General features: G+C 35.1%; 1 protein-coding gene across 1 annotated transcript in view; it reads right to left on the minus strand.

The window, feature by feature from the left end:
- Positions 1-6,759: 6,759 nt before the first annotated feature.
- Positions 6,760-22,052, minus strand: part of FGF10 (fibroblast growth factor 10) — a 70,526-nt gene continuing 55,233 nt past the window's right edge. The window contains exons 3-4 of the mRNA XM_031444759.2: positions 11,430-11,533; positions 6,760-7,759 (exon numbers count right to left, since the gene is read on the minus strand). Coding sequence (XP_031300619.1) covers positions 7,562-7,759; positions 11,430-11,533 — 302 coding nt within the window. The 3' untranslated portion in view covers positions 6,760-7,561. The remainder of the gene's footprint in view (positions 7,760-11,429; positions 11,534-22,052) is intronic.

The raw sequence follows: 22,052 nt of genomic DNA on the forward strand, positions 1-22,052 counted from the left end.
TAATGTACAAAAGAAGATGGGAGTTCAGATGGTAAAGAAAGGAGGATAAAGCATGTTAGTGATCCTGGATATTACTGGCTTCACTAGTAAATGATCAGAGAAGGAAGAATAAACAAATCAGGAGAGAAGTGTTGGCAAATGTGATATTTAGAAAATATCTTTGTAGTTTTGGGATACATAACACAATCATTCCATTGTTTTATACATCATTGGTTCTGGATGGATTTACTAAAGATCCTAGAGAAAGGGACCATTTTTACCCACCCAATCTTGTGATTGATCACATTAGACTCATAGGAATCAATTCAGTCATGTATTTGGGTTCAAAAGTTTATTCTGTAATTCTACTGGGAAGATTAAGATTAAAAAGATGGAAGTTAGGATTATAAATGTGTGTGAGTCCAGGTAGCTGCCTCTGCTATGAACTACTATTGATGGGATGGAATGGAAAGTCACTTTGATCGAAGGATGCCTTGGAAGGAGGTAGAAACTGATTAAGAGAATGTCTTATTTCTAAGATGAAGAATACTATTGACATAAATTTAGTCTCCTGATGTCCTACTCTGAAGTGAGCAATGTGCATTTTGATGTATGAATCTTGGTGTACTAGCCAGTTTTATTATTTAATACTCATGTCACCTTTATAGTCTAATTCCAAATATTCTTGAAGTATAAATAATTATTGAGATGTGTTAATTCATAGAAACTGTTATAAATTAGGGAATTAATGGAGGCTATAAATAGGTGTATATTTGTATGTGCTAGTTTGATTTTGTTGTTTTGTTCCTTTAGTAAACAGAGATGGTCAAGAGTTAAAATAATCAGGGCTCCCAGTAGGATTTCTATTCATCAGTAAGTTGGCCTACACCATACTCATCTAAATTGCACATTGAGACTCAGGTCAGATGTAATTTGATTTCTATCATGTTTGGGGTCATTAAGCAAACTATAAAATAAAGTTTTGGAGAAAAATGTGACATGATTCTGGGAATACAACAAAAATCTATGGGTCGATTAAGTAAAGATTTATTGAGAAAAATTGTACCTTGGGCTTGGCGGTGACAGTGCTTAGGAGTATGTTGAAGTTGCTTGATACGAAGGTTGGTGTCAAACAATTCTGCCGTATTGACACAAAAGCCTTATGCCAGATGTACCAGACAAGATCCTAACCATGAGTTCTATGGGTCTTAAGTCACAGACTCTATGTTGGTTCCCTAGGGCTACCATAACAAAGTACACAAACAGGGTGTATTAAACAACAGGATTTTATTGTCTTACTGTGCCTAAGGCTAGAAGTCTGAAATCAAGACGTTGGCAGAGTTGATTCCTTCTGAGGGCTGTGAGGAATAGCTTCTGGTGGTTTGCTGGCAAGTGTGCTTGGCTTGTAGACTCATCACTTAAATCTCTGCCTTCATGTTCATATGGCACTCTCCCTGTGTGTATGTCTGTGTTCCGGTTTCCTGTTTTTATCGGGACATCAGTCATACTGAATTAGGGAATCCACCCTATTCCAGTTTGACCTCATCTCAACAATTACAGCTGCAAGGACCCTATATCCTAACAAGGCCACATTCTAAGATACTGGGACTTATGTTTATGTTTTGTTTTTATTTTTTCCCAGTGGTAGGAACGGGTAATTTAAATGGTTAGGAACCATTAATCTCATCACTAAGGAATATTTATAAGCATGAAGAAATATCTAACTTTGAAAAAACATAGAAGGAGAATGTGACAATAATCTCAGGAACTCAATATTAGTTGCCTCCAACAATCTCTACCCACATTAATTATGGAGTCTATACTCATTTGATGGAGCTGAAGTGGGTATTAAAGTTTAAATAAAGTCTGTATTTTTCTTTTGAGTCTAATGAAGATATATATTTCACATAGCTATTTAATATCACTTGGAGTCAAAAGTGAGAAGAAAGAGAAGGATAAGCAGTTGCAGTTGAGATAATGATAATTTGATTATTTCTTAGGAGATCGTAGAGGATGGAATACAGAACTTTCCTAGAGTAAGGTGAGGAGGAAGGATTGTGGATACTGGCTTTAAAATACTAGTATTAAAAAAAATACTATTTAGTTTCATTTGCTTCCTACATGAGTGTAAGCTTGTATTATAAAATGCATTTTACATCCAATTTTCAATTTATCAGGAAAACAGAAAAGATATTATTTGTATCTCTATTTGCAGTGCCATTTGACAGTGTTTCCCTTTTTTCCCTCAGTTGGAAAGCTGCCTAAAAACAGATATTTTAATACCATTTTTATAGATACTATATTAAATATCACTAATGTCTAAACATATTGATCATGTGTCTGGAAAAAATGATAATTGAAAAGTCTTGTGTTTAATACCAGATGTTTAAATATTTTTAATGTTCAACTGATAAGTGTCCCCTAACCCAAATATCTCCTGTAATCATAAAAAGTAATCTCTTTTTTTTTTATTTATAATACCTCATGAAATACTGATTTTTGATTTACTATTCTTGAAAGACCTCTCTGAGACTATCTGCACTGTCAGCAGCTTAAACTGACCACAGAAATGATCACTGAGTAATTTCAAAAATTGTAAGATTATGTAGGCATCTAAGATGTGTATAAAGTAATTAAAACCAAACTTTAGGAGGGTTCAGGCCTTCCTGTAGTTGGTTCTTCTACCTCTAGGGTCACTAACTAAGTTGTATGAAGGCACATGTTCAATTTACAGTTGTAATGAGGAACATGGGCTGTTTGGATTCTTCCCTTGCTGTCCTCATTTCTAGAGGGTGCAGCTGCCTATACTGAAAAATGAACACAGGCTCTTTTGTGGAGGATAATAAAAATGTATAAGATAATACATGCCACATGCACAGATGGTTGGCATGTGCTTTTCTCTTTGAGTATGGGGTTGTTGTCCTTAGCTGCCATGATGGAGCAGCTACATGGAATTGGTCGCCATTAGCCACCTAGAGATGAGACCAGTTATCTTGTTCTCATTAGTTTCATTGTGATTATTCCATTTAACTAGTACATGGTGTTTATAAAGGTGTTTTCAGTAGACTATTCACTTGCAAGGGCATTTTGTGTTTTATTATTTACTAATCAGCAAAAGAAAAGAGAAACCCATGTTATAAAGCTTTCTTTTGACTCATATTGAATGTACACAAGACATAGTGAGAGACAGAGCAAGTTTTTTCTTTTTCTTTTTTCTTTTGCAATTTTTAAAAAACAAATGTTATTTAAGTTTCAGATTTTTTTCCCCCTTCATGTTGATACATTTGAAAATACTAGTACATACTCTTGGGATAAATGTAAAGAAATGCTTATAATGTCATGTTGTGGTATAACTGATATTTAGTATGAGGACGACCTTCTGATTCAGTGAATACTTGCATTCATCTTAATGATCATTCTACAAAGTTTACAGAATTACAGTGAGCATACCTATATTCAGGGACCTACTCTTGGCTTTAATTGAAAACAAAACAAATACAGTCTCCTTCTTTTAAAAAAAATGCCTAAAAAAATAATCTTGAGAGTTCTCTGATTTGAAGAAAAAGATGAAGGCTAATTAGAATTAGCAAAAAAAAAAAAAAAAAAGAGAGAGAGAGAGAAAAAAGATTAAGTCAGTAGTCTCATTTAAATAGATGTAGCTAAGAACAGTTTTTGTTTTTGCACCTGCCCAGCACCACCCTTTCCTTAGTACATTCTTTCTCACCAATTCCAGTTGTGTGGGCTGCCAAAATCCACACCTCCTAGCTCTGTGACCATGTGACTGAAGCTTGGCCAATGATAGCGCCCATATGCCTTGTCCTACTAATTGCTGTAGAGACTGGTATCTCATCCAAAGCTGGCCAATAAGAGGCATACCTTGCATGTTTCCATTTTGGAATCTTCAGAAAAAGAGGTTTGGGGTTTTGGGCTTTGGAGTTGGAAAAAAGTAAACTGGAGGCAAGCAGTAGCCAAGCAAATAAAGCCAGTCATAGGTAAGAGGAAATGAGTGCCTGAGAGGAAGCAGGTTTTTTATTTGCTTCATGTCCCAGTGCTGGTGGAACTCAGAATTGCCCTTTTCCTTCCAATATGTTTCCAAAATACCCCTCTTTTTTTTTTTCTTACAGCTTAGTTTAAGTTGAAAAAGTCCTATCTAGTGAAATAAACAAGAATAAACCTTAGTCAATATGATACTTGTTTGCATGTAAATGTGTTTCTTTTAATGCACTAGCTATCTTCTCTGATGTATGTCATGGCTTCTTACAAATATCTTTATTCAAAGAAAGTTTGGACCAGCTAAAAAACTTTCACCAATAAACCGAAGGTAAATTTTGTTTTTTGCTGAATAATCATAAAACCTAAATTAACAAACATCCAAATTATGAGAACTGTGCAGATTAATGCTGACCTATTTAAATAGTGTCCATAACCTTGCCTGGGACCTGGACCCAACTTGCATTATTATGTATTTTTTTCTCTCTACTTTTCAAATCAAACTCATTGGCTTCCTCTATCCCCTTGGAATCAGATTTTGCAGCCTCCTGGCTTTCCTCCAAAAGTCTTTCATTGTTTCATAAGCCATCCTTGTTTTCAATTCATCCTTCTTTATCCACTGTGTAAACGAGGTGGACCTGAATACTTAGGAAAAATCAAAAGCATTTGGTTGTTATTAGAGTAAGGATAGCTGACTCACACATGTAAAACATTAAAGAAACCTTACAAATGTTTGAGTGATTTTTTTTTTTTTCTGTTGTTGTTGTTTTCAGCTGTAGGGCATTTAACCACATCCTGCCAAGCACACAAGACATGAACTTCTCTCTTTATTACCAGGTATAGTTCTAGACTAATAAAACAAACGAGGACAATAGTCTTACTTTCTTTTCCCAGCATGTTTATTGATTTATTTAAATGTAACATACTATACACTGTTCAGCCTTTTGGGAGGTGGGAGGAGGGAGGGAATCTCTATCTTTAGGAGGCGTCTCCTTGAAAGCAACACTCAGATGGACACACATTTGTGGCTGACACATTATGGCCAGGGGCCACACTTCCCACAGCGGCAGAGCTCCCCAAATCACGATTTTTTAAAAAAACATACAACATTCAGGACTGGAACTGCTTTTCCTTCAGTAGCGCGATCCAGCTGCAAAGGGGACCAGAATTCTATCTCAATATCAAGCAAAGATGCCATTTTTAAATGCATGAGAACTTCATTACTCCTTACCAAACTGTTTCTGTCTTTATTTCTGTCCATGTGTGTGTTTTGGGGGCGAGGCAGGGGGAGAGGTGAGGGAGATGTTTTCTATTTTTGGCTTCTGCAAGCTTTGATACATTTTGCTAGAAGCTGTTTTAGTGTCTTGAGTACTATAATGATGACTGTTTACACATAGTCTCTTTGGTAATCTAAGTGGCTATGTGAAATATGAACCCAGTTTGTGCCCTGTTTGCTGTTACCATGGTCACCTAATACTATATTTGTCTCACCAAACACTGAATTTTGGTTGTGGGTGGTCCATGTTCATGTGTCAGGTGCAATTATTATTTTAAAATAAAAGAACAAAGTTACCTAGTTCTGATAGGAATGTATTACATTATAGCTCTCAGACTCAGTTACCAATTCAGTTTTAACATATGGATTCCAACCACAAAATTAAACATTTTTAGAATCCCATTTGTCAAAAAGCAAGCTGGAAGCCAAGTACCATGAGATGCAACTGTAGCCAAAGCCAAAACACTCTGCATCAAATGCATTTTCTTTCAAATCTCAACTTTTTTAAGGAATGAGAAAAATATGGTCATACCTTTTATGGGATTACTTTATGGGAAAGTTTATTAAGAAACAGATTAACTGGAAGTGCTAGTTAAGCATCAACACAATTAAGTTATAAGAGAATCACAAGACACCAGTCTTTCTAGGGGTTAAACTTTCATAAAAGACTCATTTAGTGAATCTTTCCTTTGTACCAAAATACTGTGTCCAAACAATAAAAGTAAACAGACCTTTTCAAAACAAGAACTATGACAATAAAACTGCAGCATCAATATAATCTTATAGTTATCACTTAAAGTATTTAGAACAAATAGTATTTTTCTACACTTTTTAAAATCACTACAGACACTGCAAATAAGGCTTATGTATTTATTTAGTGGAATACAATGTGATGATGACTGGTACACTCTTATGTACTGTTTTCTATACCTGCTCTAACAAAATGAATTTCAATAAGGTTACATTGTGGAACCTTCCAAAGCTCTTTAAATTTACAGAAAATAAGTTTTATTTGGTTTTGTAAAGACTAGATCATACAGCTTGAACAGTTTTCAGTATATGGTTACACATATACCAGAATATATTTGCTCAGTTTAAGCCCCTGGGAGGGTTGCACTTCATACCAAATTCTTTTGATAGTTCCTTTTAGGGGAGATGCACTATTTGAGACTTATAAAGGGTTCTTACTTATGCAGACAGCCTCTTCATCACTTGCCACTGCGACATATGGCCAAAAAATTAGCAAATAATGAGTCTAGGCTACTAAAATGTATTTAACAATTAATTTTTCCTCTTTTAGTATATTCTTAGAGACCCATTGATGTATTGAAAGAAAAGAATTTGGCCTTCCGGTCTACTTCTTAGGAAAGGAAGCCTTAAGAGTGATGTATGCGTTTAAATGATGGCAGACATCTCTCTCTCAAGCCATGCCATAGCATTGTCATGGTCACTGTTGATGGTTCTTACGGCAGAAGTGCAGATGAAGTCAACTGATAGCATACGGGGCGCGCATACTTTTTCCCCAGATCTCATCTCCTATTCTTGAAGTGTTTTGCCAAGTTTTAAAAACACTTTGTCATGAACATGCATGTGGTGTGCTGAAGAAAAAGGAAAGGTAAATCAGAGGGCAGCTGCTGAGGATACTCTTTAAAACCCCAAAAGATATTTAACATCCTATTAAATAAATAACTTAGAAAGAAATAGAAAGGGATGAAGGCAGAATGCACAAGCATACCATACTATTTGTTTTGTTAGAACAGTTTTACACTACTGTGTTTATATTTTTTAATCCTATCCAATTCTTCCATGATGCCACGCCCAAAGCTCCTTTGGTTGTGCATATGATATGATCCAAGTGCTTTCCAGTAAATGCTTGCGTGTCTTACTGCTCATTGATTCATTAGGCTGGAATGAGCAATGAAAGTCTTTGATATGAGTTCGTATTCCATAAATAACTTTCCCGAAGATCATTCAACAGATTGTTCTGTGTCCTTTAAATTCCTATCTCAGAGATTAAAAACAAAAACATAAACAAAAACTTAACCCAAAAACTCAGCCACAGTATTGTTCACTTAGGAATAACTTCCATCCAATTTGATCTGCCTATAATCTTGATTACAAGGCAGGACACAGAACTAATTAAGAGAACATCCTATGTCAGCAGTGAGTACAAAAACCTTCAAAAGCTTCCTTTCTTTCAAGCAAGCAGGCATCTGCCATGTGTCTTTGCCTTTTGGACTACTGTCTTCAGAAGAACACCAAATATTCCTGGCAAAAGAGCCTTTGGTTATACTGCATCCACAAACATGCCTTCCTTTATGAGTGTACCACCATTGGAAGAAAATGAGCTGAGGTGTTTTTCCTTCGTGTTTTCTGTCCTCTCCTGGGAGCTCCTTTTCCGTTCAATGCCACATACATCTGCCTCCCATTGTGCTGCCAGTTAAAGGATGCATAGGTATTGTATCCGTTTTCCTCTATCCTCTCCTTCAACTTACAGTCATTGTTAAATTCTTTCTGCAAGGAAAAAACAAAATCTTTTATTCCCATGGTGATGGTATTTCATTCCATTTCTCACAAACCACCCAGAGAAGTCCAGTTCCAGGGTTTTACTTGCTGTTGCCGTGTGTATGTAAGTTGTGGACTTAATACAAAACGCTGACAACAGAAGAGTAAATAAAACTCATAAGGACAAAACAGTTTCTACGTTTGAAGGCACATGATTTATTTTAATTGATCATTATAACCACATATTAGGGCCCTTTTAAAAAGCTGATGTTTAAGTACCTAGAATGATTGTTAAGAAACAAACATTCCACTAACAATATTTGTGTTGAGCCAACGATAAAGAAAATTGTTATAATCCTTTTCTTTTTTTTTTCAGTGTAAAGAACAGTTCCACGGGAAAAGCAGAATTCCAGGAAAACAGGTGGGCTTATCATGTTTGCAAACTTTACCTCCCATAAATCCACAATAAATACACATATATTGATAAGAAAGCAGAACTTAAAGCAAAACCATAATGGTTCGGGATAACCAAGAGGCCCTTGAAGTGAGGGATGTCGTCCTCTCTTGCAAATACTGAATTTCTCAATTTTGTAAATTATTTACAATTTTCCATAACTTGGAATTTAGACAAGCTTTACTCTGAGGTCTAGGAATGAATGAAAAGTAGAACATGAAACAACCTTGCCTTATGAATTACCTTGTCAAAGAAATTATGAGTATGGTGACCGGTACTGTCTATATTGTATAAGCCTGAAGACTTTGATCCTGGGAAATTCCACTCTGTAGCCATAGTCCTTTGGCTTTGTTTCAAGTGGCCAAGTGTTTTTAAGGGGATCTTTCATGACAAAGATTGATATTTCATTCATTTTTATAAATCCAGGTTTTCACTTTGGAGTTAGTAATGAAAAGGAGGTATCTCACTGATCTCAAAACTCTGGCTTCAGAGATATCCCCCTCCCCTTATACTCAAACTGAAGCTCTTACGGGGCTGAGGAATTGGGGCTTTTGCTCTTCTGGGTCTAACTTCTCTATGCAAACCAAGGACATTGTATGCATCTTTCAGTTGAAACCTCTACCGGGCAGTTCAAACAGCTCCTCTCACCTTGGGACTTCTTGGCATTTCTACTAGATTCCCAACTCCTAAATGTGTGTACATTTAAATATCCAGGTTTCTGCAGGCTCGATCCTAGTTTTGAACATCATTAGAACCATAATAAGCAGGTATATTTTCTGTTAATGTTACCAGTTTAAGCTTTGTTTCCTGGAATTTATTTATCCTATGTGCTTCTCTTCTATAAAGAATATTTAAATGTAGCATTCAAGTTTATTTGGTTGAAAGGAAGAAGAAAAGGTAAATTACTTAAAGTAATGATTTTAATGTGACAAAAAATTGTGCAGTAGGGAAGAATTTGAGTCCATAATATGAGTTTACTTTTTTCTATTTATTCATCTTAGTTTGCCTAAAACTATATGGTTTTCAAAGCAGAGAGGATTTTTCTTACATGAATAGTTATGTTTATTTCAATAAAGAAGGTATAGTTTGGAGACTGGATGGATTGAGGTTACTTTAGATGACTTTATATTTGATACAGAGTTATGTATAAAAAAGTAAGAGTAGATGCTTAATTATGCTATTTTCAAGAAGGCTTATGGAATCAATGGTTATTACCTGAAAATAAAAGAAAAATAAGAATTACAAGAGTTGTCACCTGATATACAGAATTATATAAGATGTGTACTCATGAATTTTGATGGTATACCCTTCAAATGCAAAGTTCCTAGTTCTATTCTGTCCTGAGTAGGATGCTGAATTTGAATAGATTTTTAATTTTGAACAAGCTGTCATTTTTTACTCTTCCTAATGGTAATGCAAAATTGCAAAAACAGTGCACTACGGTTAGAGAATGAGCTTCTTTCTGAGACAGACTGAAAGTGGAGTTTGTAGGTTGTGATGGGCTGAACTCCTTGAGGAGGTAGTTAGGTTAATGCATTGCACTACTCTGTTTATTGTATGGGTCTAAGTGCTGAAGAAATAGTGTGGGACAAGGCAAAACCTGTCCTCTTGAAGTTCACCGTCTACTGGGAGAAGGCAGTCAACAACACATTAATGAGAGAAATATCTGATAAATGCCATTGTAGATCATCAAAATAGTACAACGTGATAGAAAGCAACTGAGCATCTACTTTAGGAATAGAGATGTAATTCACAGTTCTTGGCACTCAACTAGAAGCATAGGCACTGTATTGAGCTGTGCTGGGATAGAAAGAAGAGAAAAGAAGAGAAATGGAAGGAAAAGTATTAAATATTTTATGACAAGGTTCATTTGAGAGCTGCCCATTTTAATTTGATGCCACCTTTTTAAAGAGGTATACTTTATCAATTAAAAATTATTTCAATCTTTTATTGCAATTAAAATTTTTGCCTTTTCTTTCTCAATCTAAATTTGTTATTAGATGGTTTTACTTGAAGCATTGGTTTTGACTGTGTATCAGTATCTCTTCAAAGGATTTACACCTGGACCCCTTACTAGTAATTCTGATATAGCTAATTAAGGAGGGAAGGGATCTGGGCATGTTCATTAAAGAAAAAAAAAAAAAAGCCTCAAAAGTGATATGCTGTGAATCCCCAAATGGAACCACTTTTAAAAATTGTCCATTACTCTTCCAGATTCAATAATAGAGCTACTTATAATAGAAACACTTACTGAAAATTTTTTTGACCCCTTGACCCAAAAAGTATTTACGCTAGCCAGAGGGACTGACTCAAAATATGCCTAACGCCCCAATTATAAGCAGATCTGATATGAATGAAATACAAGGCTATTCTATATCCAGGCCAATGACGGAATTAATTTCCAATGATTCTTATATGTTAGGAAAACCTGGGAACTCGTTAGAAATGCAAATTTTTACAGACTTAGTCAGAAAATCTGGGAGTGTTTTTTAATAAATCTACCAAGTGATTCTGACACAGACTCAAGTGTGGTAGCTGCTGGCTCCAGACAGGCACTGCAGTCATCCTTACAGCAATCAACAAAATACATTTATTTATACATTTTAAAGTGACATTCCTTAATCCGTGCTGTGGAACACAGGGATGTATATACGCAAAGCACTGGCTGGATAACAGCTCCATAACTGAATTAATGATTATTGTTTAGGTAAATAAAATTCTGGAGTTGATTGAACAGCACAGAAAATGATTAATTTCTTGATGTCTCCCTACTCCAGATTTTAACAAAACAGAATACTCAAGCCCCTGTTTCATCTTCAGCTGTTTTTAACACACACACAGTATACGGTTTTCTACTCAGTCTAAGATCTTTGTTTTCAATGGTTCTTCTCCAAGTTGTCTGCAGCAACCATGACAATCTGACCAGATGCTTCCGTGAGAGTCTGACTGGTTAGCGCAGTACATTCAGAATATTAGCGTTCAGAACACTGACTGAGGAATGCCAGCAACAGCCTGTGTGGTGCACTAATGGGTGAACAACAAATGAGATTACAGAGTTGGAAGAGCTGCCTTGCCAGCCCTCGAAACTCTGGTTACCAGCCCACTGTGGTTCTGTTTACCAGCAATAGAATGATAACAAAGCCATTCAGTGTCTGGGGGAAAGATTGCAAAACTGTGGTAATAATTTACTGAAGTGGATTTTGAAAATAAAAGCAGACTACTTACTGAGCCATAGAGTTTCCCCTTCTTGTTCATTGCTAAATAGTAGTTGCTGTTAATGGCTTTGACGGCAACAACTCCAATTTCCACAGAAGTTATCTCCAGGATACCTGAAACACAGAATTAAAAAAGGGTAAACTTAAAGAGTCACATAAATTTAGCAGAAAGAAAAAAAAATCAGCAGAGAGTATTAATATTTTTGATGGTTCCAAAATCAAAAGTTTTTTTAAAATTGGAAAAACAGAACCCCAACCTCTTACAATGTGCCTAAAAGCAAAATAACTACATGGAAACAAATAGTAGATCTCTAGATGAATTCCTCTGCATTTTACTCTGAGCATATAAAGAAAAATATTGTTTTAATTAAAATGCTTCCTTTGCTAACTCTGCATTTTCAACCCCGTAAGTATGGAAACAATGCTACTCATCTTAGGCTAGATTTCACGAAAACTTATCAGAGCACACATCTGTACTATGGTATTAAATTAAATCTGTAGCATATGTCAGTAATATGTCAGATTTATTTCAATCTGTAAAAACAGTGGTAAGCTATTTCTTCTTTGTGGAATACTTAGATAAGCCAAATCTCTTGGCTATATTTAACTGATAAATATATTTTTGGTAAATGTGTTGACATTCTGAGATACAGAGGGGCTAATCCCAATACCCACATTGTCTCTAAAACAGCAGAATCACTACTTTAAATTGGGAGAAAATCCATCAGAAGTTTAAATTTTTTTTTTTTCTAGAAAGAATGGAACACTAAGGGATTTAGGAACTGATAGACAAGAGACTTCTTCCCCTAATACACAAGTTTTGGTTGGTGCATTTAAATATAATTTTCTCTGAAAAGTTGGTAGGTAAACTCTCTATTCAAAATGACTACCTGGTTTAGGTTAGGGAGACCTCAGATACTAGGTCTACTTATTTTAGAACTCTGGAGAAAGCGTTCTCAGGGTAGAGCGGCAGCATCGTGATTATCAAAGGCCTCTGAATCCATACTGTGTGTATTTGAATCCTGGCTTTGCATTTATTGGTGAATGACCACGGAAGAAGTCACTTGTCAAATGGGCAGCATATTAGTACCTCCCACATAGTTTTGTGAGGATTAAATAAGATAGTACATATAAAATAATTAGAACTTGCCTAGAGCTTAGTGTCTCCTTAGTACATATAAAATAATTAGAACTTGCCTAGAGCTTAGTGTCTCCTTAATTACTATTAGAGGAAAGTATTCCTCCAACAGTTCTAGTTTGAAGCTTCTTCTTCAGCAAGCTATGTAAATCCTAAACAGAACATGCAAATTCTCACTGGTTTAGCCCATACAATCTGAAAGTTGGTATAATTTATCATTTATCATGTATTACCTATCATAAGATCACCGTCCTAAATATGGTCAACAAATTGTGTGTTTATACTCTTCCCTGAGGGAAAGAGTGTCTTGTTCTTAAGACACAGACACCTTCTTTCCTTCCTTCACTAGTTGACAAGCCATGTAGAGGCCAATAGAAGTGCCTGAGTGCCCCCAGTGCAAAGCTGACATCACCAGAAAGACTTGTACCAGAACTACATGCTGTGGACCATTCTGTTCTTGTATCCTGTATCTTCTGACCTAACACAGCACACTTCCTCTTTAATGGAGTGAGACAGATCTCCTGTGGCAAGCTCAAAGGAGGAAAGGTTGTGAAGAGTGAGGGAGACAGTATCTGTACTTTTAACATGCTTTTCCCTTATGCTGGCAGTTGCCCTCAAGGTACAAACACAGACACACTATTTACACATTTAAAAAAGTACTTTCTTGTAGTTTATTTCTTTAATTCTCACAACAATCCTCAAAGGAGGTGTGACTATTCTCAATTACAGATGAAAAAGTGGAGGATACTGAGGTTTTATAACTCACACAAGGTGATAAAGTTATCATAGGTCAGTAATGATGGGCCCAACAGCTAAGCCTTTCACTTTCAGACTCTTTGGCTCTCCATTTCTGACTATTTTTCCTCTGCATCATATCTCCCTCTTCCTTCCCATTTTCACAAGAGGATCTTGCTGGAGAACCAACTGACAGAATGACTCATCAGGATAATAATCTTTAACAACCTAATGTGCTTTTCCTCCCAAGGATGTTGACATGCCATAGAGGATGATGTCTGAGTTTCAGAGAAGGAAATCTAATATACTTTAATATACTTATTTATATCACAAGTGGAGGACATAGAGCAAGGCAGGTGATAGGAATCTGGGGCGAAATATTTAGGCTTCTGTATGCATTGCCTGCCAAAGAGGCAAGTAAGTACTATCAGTAAATTATAAGGTGTTCCCTATATATGGTTTTGTAACTGGAAATTGTTAAAATTAAAAGAGAAGAAAGTCTGATTTCAGCAAAGAATAAAAGTTTTTGAAGATGAACAATAAGTAGTTGGATTAAGGTATAGTCCAGACTGAGTTGGCAAAAGCAAAAATGTTCTGATACCACAAATGTTACCAAATCCTTGACTCATTATTTCTGAGGGGGTATTGCACAAAGTAGATCACATTTAGCTCAGATACCCTTGGGTTTCTTTCTGCTTTGCACAAAATTGGAACTCGATATTCATCAATTAATTAACCATTTTTCCTTCTCTGCATCCAGTTAAGGCTACCTTGAAATGGTTCATTGTGCTTCAAAATAGACAAGAGGAAGACCTAGATGATTTAAGGTCCTTTTGAAGTCTGAAAATAAACTTTTAGATATACCATATGTCAGTAAGTCATAATTGGATAATTTCCTGGGTAATGAACAATAACTTGCCTTTATTATAAATATCTGTGAGTATGTGAGTGACTTTCAGAGGAACACTTGTCTATTTTTCATAAAGAATCTCTCCAGTGTTTTCTGTTCTTTGGTGAGGATGATAAAGTTTGCCTATAAAAGTATTTTTGGAGAGAGGCTCCAAAAGTTGGACAGTTGTTGAATTAATAACTTAGAGTTCTATACATGTATACTCTGATGCAAAATGGAATACCAACTGAAGGACAACCTCCTAGAGGAAAGTGAAACAAGGCAGCAAGTTGTGAGAAATAAGACTGGGGAGTTAAGTCAGACTCAAGTTATGAACCACCTTGTACAGACACTAAGGGTTTTGGCAATTAGAAAGTATTTTATCTAAAAAAATGACTTTTTAAAGAACATAATAGAAAAAGCTAATTTTAAGCAAATTCCTCTAAGTAAATAGCAATATATGATGTTTATTTTGAATTATATTTGAAAACTTAAATAATAAAGTTTGACCATCAACATTACAGAAGTAATTGTGACAAATTCAGCTCTTATGAACTGGGAAGTTCTACCTAATGACGCAGCATCACCATAGTAATGGGGAGGGTTTTTGCAAACTAATGAACTCTAACTGGAAATAACCCAGATGTCACAATTTTTATGTAAATTAGTTTTTCTTTTAACTTGTAGGACAAGCATTGTGTTTTGATGAGTCATAGAGTTGTCAGTCTGAGGGTGTGGCCATTAAGAATTTCCCCCAGTTTATGCCTCTTATCCTTCTCTAGAAGAGAAGAATCAGACCTATTTTCTCCCTAGACATTATATTAGACCAAGACTACTCTTTTTTGGTTATTATAATAAAAAAGCTATTGCTACGGATGGTAACTTTCTTCTTAAATATTTTTTCATAGACATAATAGGAGGAAGAAATTAAAAATTGTTTAATAAAATGATATATAGAGGGAGAAGATAGATGTAAAAAATAAATAAATGCAAAATCCTATTATCCTCTCCTAGATAAACAGAACATGAATATGTAAATAAATCCTTGAGAGTATTTGAGTAAATTAATGCTGCTGGCACATATTAAGCACCAGGGCATGTGAAAGCTCTCGCTATGAAGGATGCAAAAACAAACAAGACACAGCCTTTACCCTCAAGGAATTCTAAAACTGGGAAGGAAAAGGATAGGAATAATTTATGGACTTGCAATACAAAGAAAATATATTAAGCACTATATTAGAGATAAAATATGTTGCCATATGTTTCAGTAGTAAAGAAGTCGTCCTGAAGAAGATGGTTGGTATTTGGGGTGAACCTTTCAGAGGTAGGATTTTAATCGGTGGGAATTTGAAAAGTTGAGGGGAACGTTTTAGGTAGAGAAAAGTGAATGAGTAAAGAAAGGCACAGAGGAGGGATGAGAGCTCAGTGTGTGCCTCTCTACCAACTGCACTTTGTAGGGGACACTTGGTAAAAGTAAGGATTCTGCTTCATTGAGTAGCAGTGGTGTTCTCCCGGGCAAGAATGTATTTTTCAAAAAAATTATCGTGAAACTTGGATGCTACTCAAAAAATGTTAGAGCCTTGTGAATTAGTTACATTTTATTTTTTCTAAACATTTTAACTCAAAATAGATTATAATGCTATATAGTTTGATAGTTTTAGTCAATGTACTGAAACATACCATAATTAGTATAATGTGATGCACAAATTCTACCCTCTCCAAACTAAATCTTTCTTTCCCATGAATTGTTCAGTGCCTCCAAATAGAACTATTATATCCTAATATAGAAAGACCTACAGACCTATTTACACTCTATGCCTCAGAGATTATGTGACCATACCCAATAGTGTGGGAGTAAGTAGCTCCAAATACGGTATTCAGTTCAGAATCACTGTGGGTCTGTCTACTTGTGTATTTTTCTCAAAGAACCATAGTAGTCATAGTGGTCTTTTTTTAAAATTATTAGAACAGTGCATAGTTCATAATATGTGCTCAATATTTATTTATTGAATGAACAAATTAATCAGTAAGTGGTCAGTCCAATGACTGGCTGAATAAAGAAAAACTGGGTATTCATTAAATACATTTTTTTCTCTTGACAGTAGTCATCTTTGTAAAACCTTGAGATAAATTAGTAATTCCACATGCAAATAAAATGAAAATAAAAGTTAAAGGAAATACCAAAATACTATATGCTTCAAATGAAAAGTCAGTGAATTATAAAATATAAATGTTCATTATTACTTTAAGGTAAATTATAACAAAAGCAATGATAAAGGTTATTTTATTTATTTTAAATACTATTCTCTATATTCTAGCAAATACTTGATTATTAGATTTCAAAAGCATTTTAGAGAAGCATGCCCTTTAGTCAACACAAAGGAATTTACTTCCACATAGACTCATTTTCTAGGTAACTAAAGTTTTAAAGCTCTCAGACTTTATTTATTTAAAAAAGTAACTTGGACCTTAAAGCTTCAAGTTCACTCATTTCCTTGTTTATATATGGAGATTACTAATTAAAACTTTGTTTTTCTTTATGACTGAGAGCCATCAGCATCAGCATTGATGACTTTGCTCTGAAAGTAGGATGCTCTTAGCATTGTCTACGTTAAAGTAAGCTGCTAAATGAATATGTAATATTGTTAGAATTCAGTCAAAAGTATGACTGAGGTTTGGTGATGTTCTTTTCGGAGTACAGGGTATGATGCTTTGTGTAGAGACCCTAGCATTTCTTTTTGATAGGCTCTCAGTTATATTCTGAAGAGTGGATATCTATACAAATGCGATGTTAAAATTCTGAGGGAAACATAAAAATATACAATTTAATGTCTAGAACAAAATACATTTGTTTCATCATAGACATAAACATACCTAATTTTATGTCTATGATGAAACAAATGTAATTTTTCTTATGTTGTAAAAATTATAATAGATAATTTACAAATAACTTTATGGGACATAACTTTTGTTTATAAACACTAGTTTTGAAAAAATTATACAGTAATTATTACTTCAGCTGATAGTTCATTTACACCACTGAATTTGTTGAAAACTTGGTTTCTCTTATTCCTGATAGTAAAATGCTACTTTATATCTAGGAAGTCCAACAGTTTCTAGATCTATATGATCATGTCCAGAGAAAAATACATAGAGTGTTTCAACAGCTAGATGGTTTTTATCATAATAATAGAAATATTTCAAATAACATGTTCATCTTTCGGAATGTGAAACGGGGCTAAATTAAGTGAATCCTTAACACATTATGTGACCTGCTGAATTCCCACACAACACAAAGGACCTTCCTAACACTTTGGTATGAGACTTGATCAGACTTTAGCCTGGCTTCCACCTACACTAGGCTGTGTCCCTAAAGGTGACTCTAGCTGCCAAGCTTAAGAAAATGCAACGCTGTCAAACAGTGAATTGTACATGGTCGCAGCCCACCTTGCCAGAGCGGTTTCAGTAATTCTCCGTATACTCCCTTCTGCAATTGTCCACTTCCACATAGCCTCTAGTCTCTTTATCACCTCCCCAGAATCCCTCTTTCTTCCCTGTCTGTTGTCCCTTAAAAGCCTGCCACCTTTGTCTTAGTTGGAGTTGAGCTCAGTTAATACTCTAGCCTCTTTCCCTTACTGCAGTAGTCTAAATAAAGTCTGTCTTGTCACCTTTAGCGTCTGGCGCTGGCTTTTTTGTTTTTAAATTGATTTGTTTGTTAGTTGGTTTGTTTGACAGTTATGTAAGATTTTTAAAAAAATCTCACAGAAGTTACAGAGTAGAAAGCTGTCACCAAAGTCAAGAGTAGCATGTGCCCAGTGAAATAGTTCGCAGGCGGCAAGAATAAAAGGGAAGAAAGCATGGGTTTTTGAAGACTGGGGAGGAAAGCACTAGCTGAGGGGTAACAGAACTATGTTAGTATCTTAAGCTCAAGGGCTCAAGTGCTTTAGACCTGTTTGGGATTGCTTATTTGCAATTTCAAAAAGTGCATCTAGATGCTAACTTAACTGTTTTGAAAGAATGTGAAAATGTACCCAAGTAATTGCTGTATATTAAGAGTAACTGGAACATCAGCAATATTTGTGATGTTGATTTTATTTTTTGTATTAGCTACTTATTTTCCCATCTCATTTCTGTCTATCCACCTCTCTGTCTCTCTCACTCAGCCATATGCGTGCACACACACACACACAAACACAGTAAGTCAATTAATAACCATACACACAAACACACACACAGTTTTTAAAGGAAACAGCAGTCGCATTTCAGGTGATAAAATTAATGGAGGAGGAGCTCAGGTGTAAATGAGACGGAAGTAAGTAGAAGCTCTAAAAAAGCAGAACTTGTCTTAACATCTCAACTCTGTTACTTAACTGGCTGTGTGACCTTGGATGAGTGTTGGTTTCCTCATTTGTAAATTGGGGCTACAGCTCATAGGATTGCATGGAGTCACAGAGTGGATATTGAATAGATGTTTACTGTCTGCTGAGTCAGAATGGTGGCAAGTTAACCAACCTTCTACACCAGTGGTTCTCAAACTTGAGCACACATTGAATTATCTGGAAGGCTTATTTAAACATAGACTGCTGGGATTTTTAATTCAGTGGATCTTGGTGGGGCCAGATAATTTGAATTTCTAGCGATTTCCAGGCAGGTCTGGTTCTGCTGGTCTAAGGACCACACACTATTCTATACACTATGATTCAGAGACAGAGCAGGCCTTTGATATAAAAAAAGCACTGACAGAAACATGTGCAGAGAACCAAAAACAGGAATAGATGCAAATAATGGTAGCAACTTAACATCAAAGAAAAATTGTTTAAAAACGTGGAAACACGTACTGGGTTTTCCTTTTGCTTGTTTTTGATAGGTATGGGATTCAACATCTGCATAACTGTGATAATATGGATTTGGAAATTGTGTACAAATATAGTGTATTGTTGTCTATAGTCAGTCTTTTTGAACACATGCAGTAAGTTTATTATCAGAGTCTTTATTTTCTTCTCAAAAGCATGTGGAAATGTTGGTGAAAACTTAAGTACCTTCAACTACTCCTGAAGTATTTTATAGGCATTCTTGTAGGGCTAGTTATGTTGACACTGTAAGAAGTTACTATATGGCTCCCGTAAAGTTATGCTGATGACCAAGAAATTACTACAGCTCAGCCAGGACTCATTTGATCTCCCACCCTCTACCCAATATCAAAGGCATATACCTGCTCTAAAATAATATCAGCATCTTTAAAAGGAGGTACCAGAATGAGCAAATCACTGATCTAGAGCTGATCCATGTTGTACTATTGTAGGCTCTGGAAGCCTTTTCAGCATAATGCAGTGGAGCTATTTAGTTTCTCTATCAGCCACAGTTCTTTCAGATATCCTTGACATTCATTTAAAATTGCAGGCAGAAAACATCCCTGTATAAGAAGATACATCTTTGCTAATTTGTTACAGTCCAAAATGAAGTTTTGCTTTCTCACCTGGTACTTCAAGTCATAGGATAAATTCAATGACTAGCTTGGCCTTATTGATTCGTATAGGGGCAAACTCTAAAATGATTCTCAATTTAAGGCTATATTTTAATTGGCCAATACTATAATTTAACCATTGTCATTGACTTAACATTGAAAGTATCAGAAACTAACAACACAATCTAGGGACAATATTCTCTAGTTATAAATAAAGTTTAAAGTGTTTTAAAGATTAATCTCATTATTGTATTTTTATTGCAAATGAAATGTGACTCTGGGTCTTCCACATTGATCATTAGTCAGTAAATATTTGCAGATGGTTGACTAATGTGTCTTTTCACGACACTGTGCAAGAGCAATAGATATAGTAAACTTAACATTTTCTTTCTCAGTTTTTTCCTCATCAGCAGAGTTTTTTTGTTGTTCTTTTAACCTTATTGAATTGTGTCAGGAAATAATTATTAGTATTTTAACAGTGCTGTGTTTTCAGACATTATCTTCTGTGATTTAGGATAGATTCACAATGAGACATAAATTACATGTCTCTGAGGATAAACATTTATTTGGAATTCTTGAGAATTGTCCATAGTAAGTGCTGATATAAATTTAACTAATTTGCAAAATAAAAAAAAAATTGTAAGCCTAATTTTACATGATGTAAAGACCTAGAAAAGTTTGTGTGTCCATGGAGATAGGAACCCTCGCTCTACTTCTAACAACCAGTAATCCTAGGAAAAGATCACTGGAAATACTTGCATGTTTGAGTGATTCACTGTGACCCAACATAATTGACATTGGATCCTATTTTACAATGGAATAAATGGTGGGAAATAGCATAAAACTGAAGAGTTTAAAAAGGCAGGCTGAAGATACTCTAGGAAAAGCCCAGCACAATTCATTTGAACTGGTAGCTAATAAGGCCATAATAAGGCTCAGAGTAAATACAGAAAATATTTCTTTTTGAAAAGTAAACTTATTTCTGTGTCAGAAAATATATTAGTTTATGAAGTTTTATAAAGCTATTTGTTCTTTTGTTTTGTTTTTTTCCTTTTCCCTCCATTTCCTTCAGTAAATAAATTCTTCAAAAAATTGTATAATGTTACAATTCTTGCCTGGGCATGCAGCCACACCCCACTTTGGCTCTACTCTTACTATATCTCCTGAATTTTATATTTGGGGAAAAAGCCTGAGGGAATCCTTATGTGTCTGGTGTCTCCTCACTGAGCTTTGGAGGGAAGAAGCGTCTGCCATTCTGTGTAGAATGGTTGGTCTAAACAGCGATCACGTGAAAATAAGGACATTTTCTTATCACTGCAATCTTATTGTCGCTAGAAAAAAATCTACAGACGAAGCAAAAAAATACTAGAAATGTGTTATACTCTAGCCAAAGCCAACCCACTCTCTAAATTAGATTTATTAGGTTAAGACAGCTTTGGTAAGCACACAATTGTCATATTCCCCTCCCCCACCAAAAAATGAGTCATCATAGATTATTTTGAGAAATATTTTATGTCCAAACAAAACTTCTGATCAGCCTAACTTAAAACACAGATTTTAAAGCCTCAGAAGCAACTAAAATCACTAAATAAGAAGACCCAGTGTCATGTATTTCAGAGTTCAGATCATTTAAGGCTTAAGAAAAAGCTCAGTCTTAGCAAATTGTAGAGTCAGAGAGGAGCTTGATGAAATCTAGAGATTGTCTGGTTTATCTCTGATTCCTTTCTGTAATAGATGACACCAGGAGACCTAGGGATGGCCAGAGACTTATCCAAGCACCTCCAGAAGATTACATAGAGCCTGAAATAAATAGTACATGTTCTTTCTACTACAGCATGAGGCTCCTATAAACATTTAAAAATTGTTGGCAGCCAGGCAAAAGTTTTCTATGTACTTAATGTTTTATAGACTAGTTTATCTTGTTCATTACATAGAAACAATTCATTCCAGTTGAGCTTGACCACTGCATTTTATTTATCAAGGAAGAAAAAATTTAAAAGCCAATATAAAGGGTTAGAGGAATTACTTCATGACATATTTTTGCTAAATGACCAGTCCATGTCAATACAGATATTTACTCAAAAAATACTCCTTTAAAATGTCTATCACATTTACTAAAGTTTTAATGAATTTCTTTACTATAGCTAAATATGATACAGAATATCTTTTCTCCTCAATTTAGTGAAAAGAATAAACAGGTCAGTAGAGCACATCTTGATGTTGGGTTTCTAGTAAGAAAAAGTTGATGCATTGAAGTTTCACAAATTAGCTAAGAATGAACAGCCCTAAGTATTTTAAAATACTTAATGTAGGACAAGTTTTGAGTTCAAGCTCAAGGCCCACTGTGAACACGTATTTTGAAATTTGTGAAGTTTTTAGCATGTTATGGAATAGTATATAGTTTCTT

The sequence above is a fragment of the Camelus dromedarius genome, chromosome 3 (genome assembly GCF_036321535.1).
Source record: "Camelus dromedarius isolate mCamDro1 chromosome 3, mCamDro1.pat, whole genome shotgun sequence".
Lineage (NCBI taxonomy): Eukaryota > Metazoa > Chordata > Mammalia > Artiodactyla > Camelidae > Camelus > Camelus dromedarius.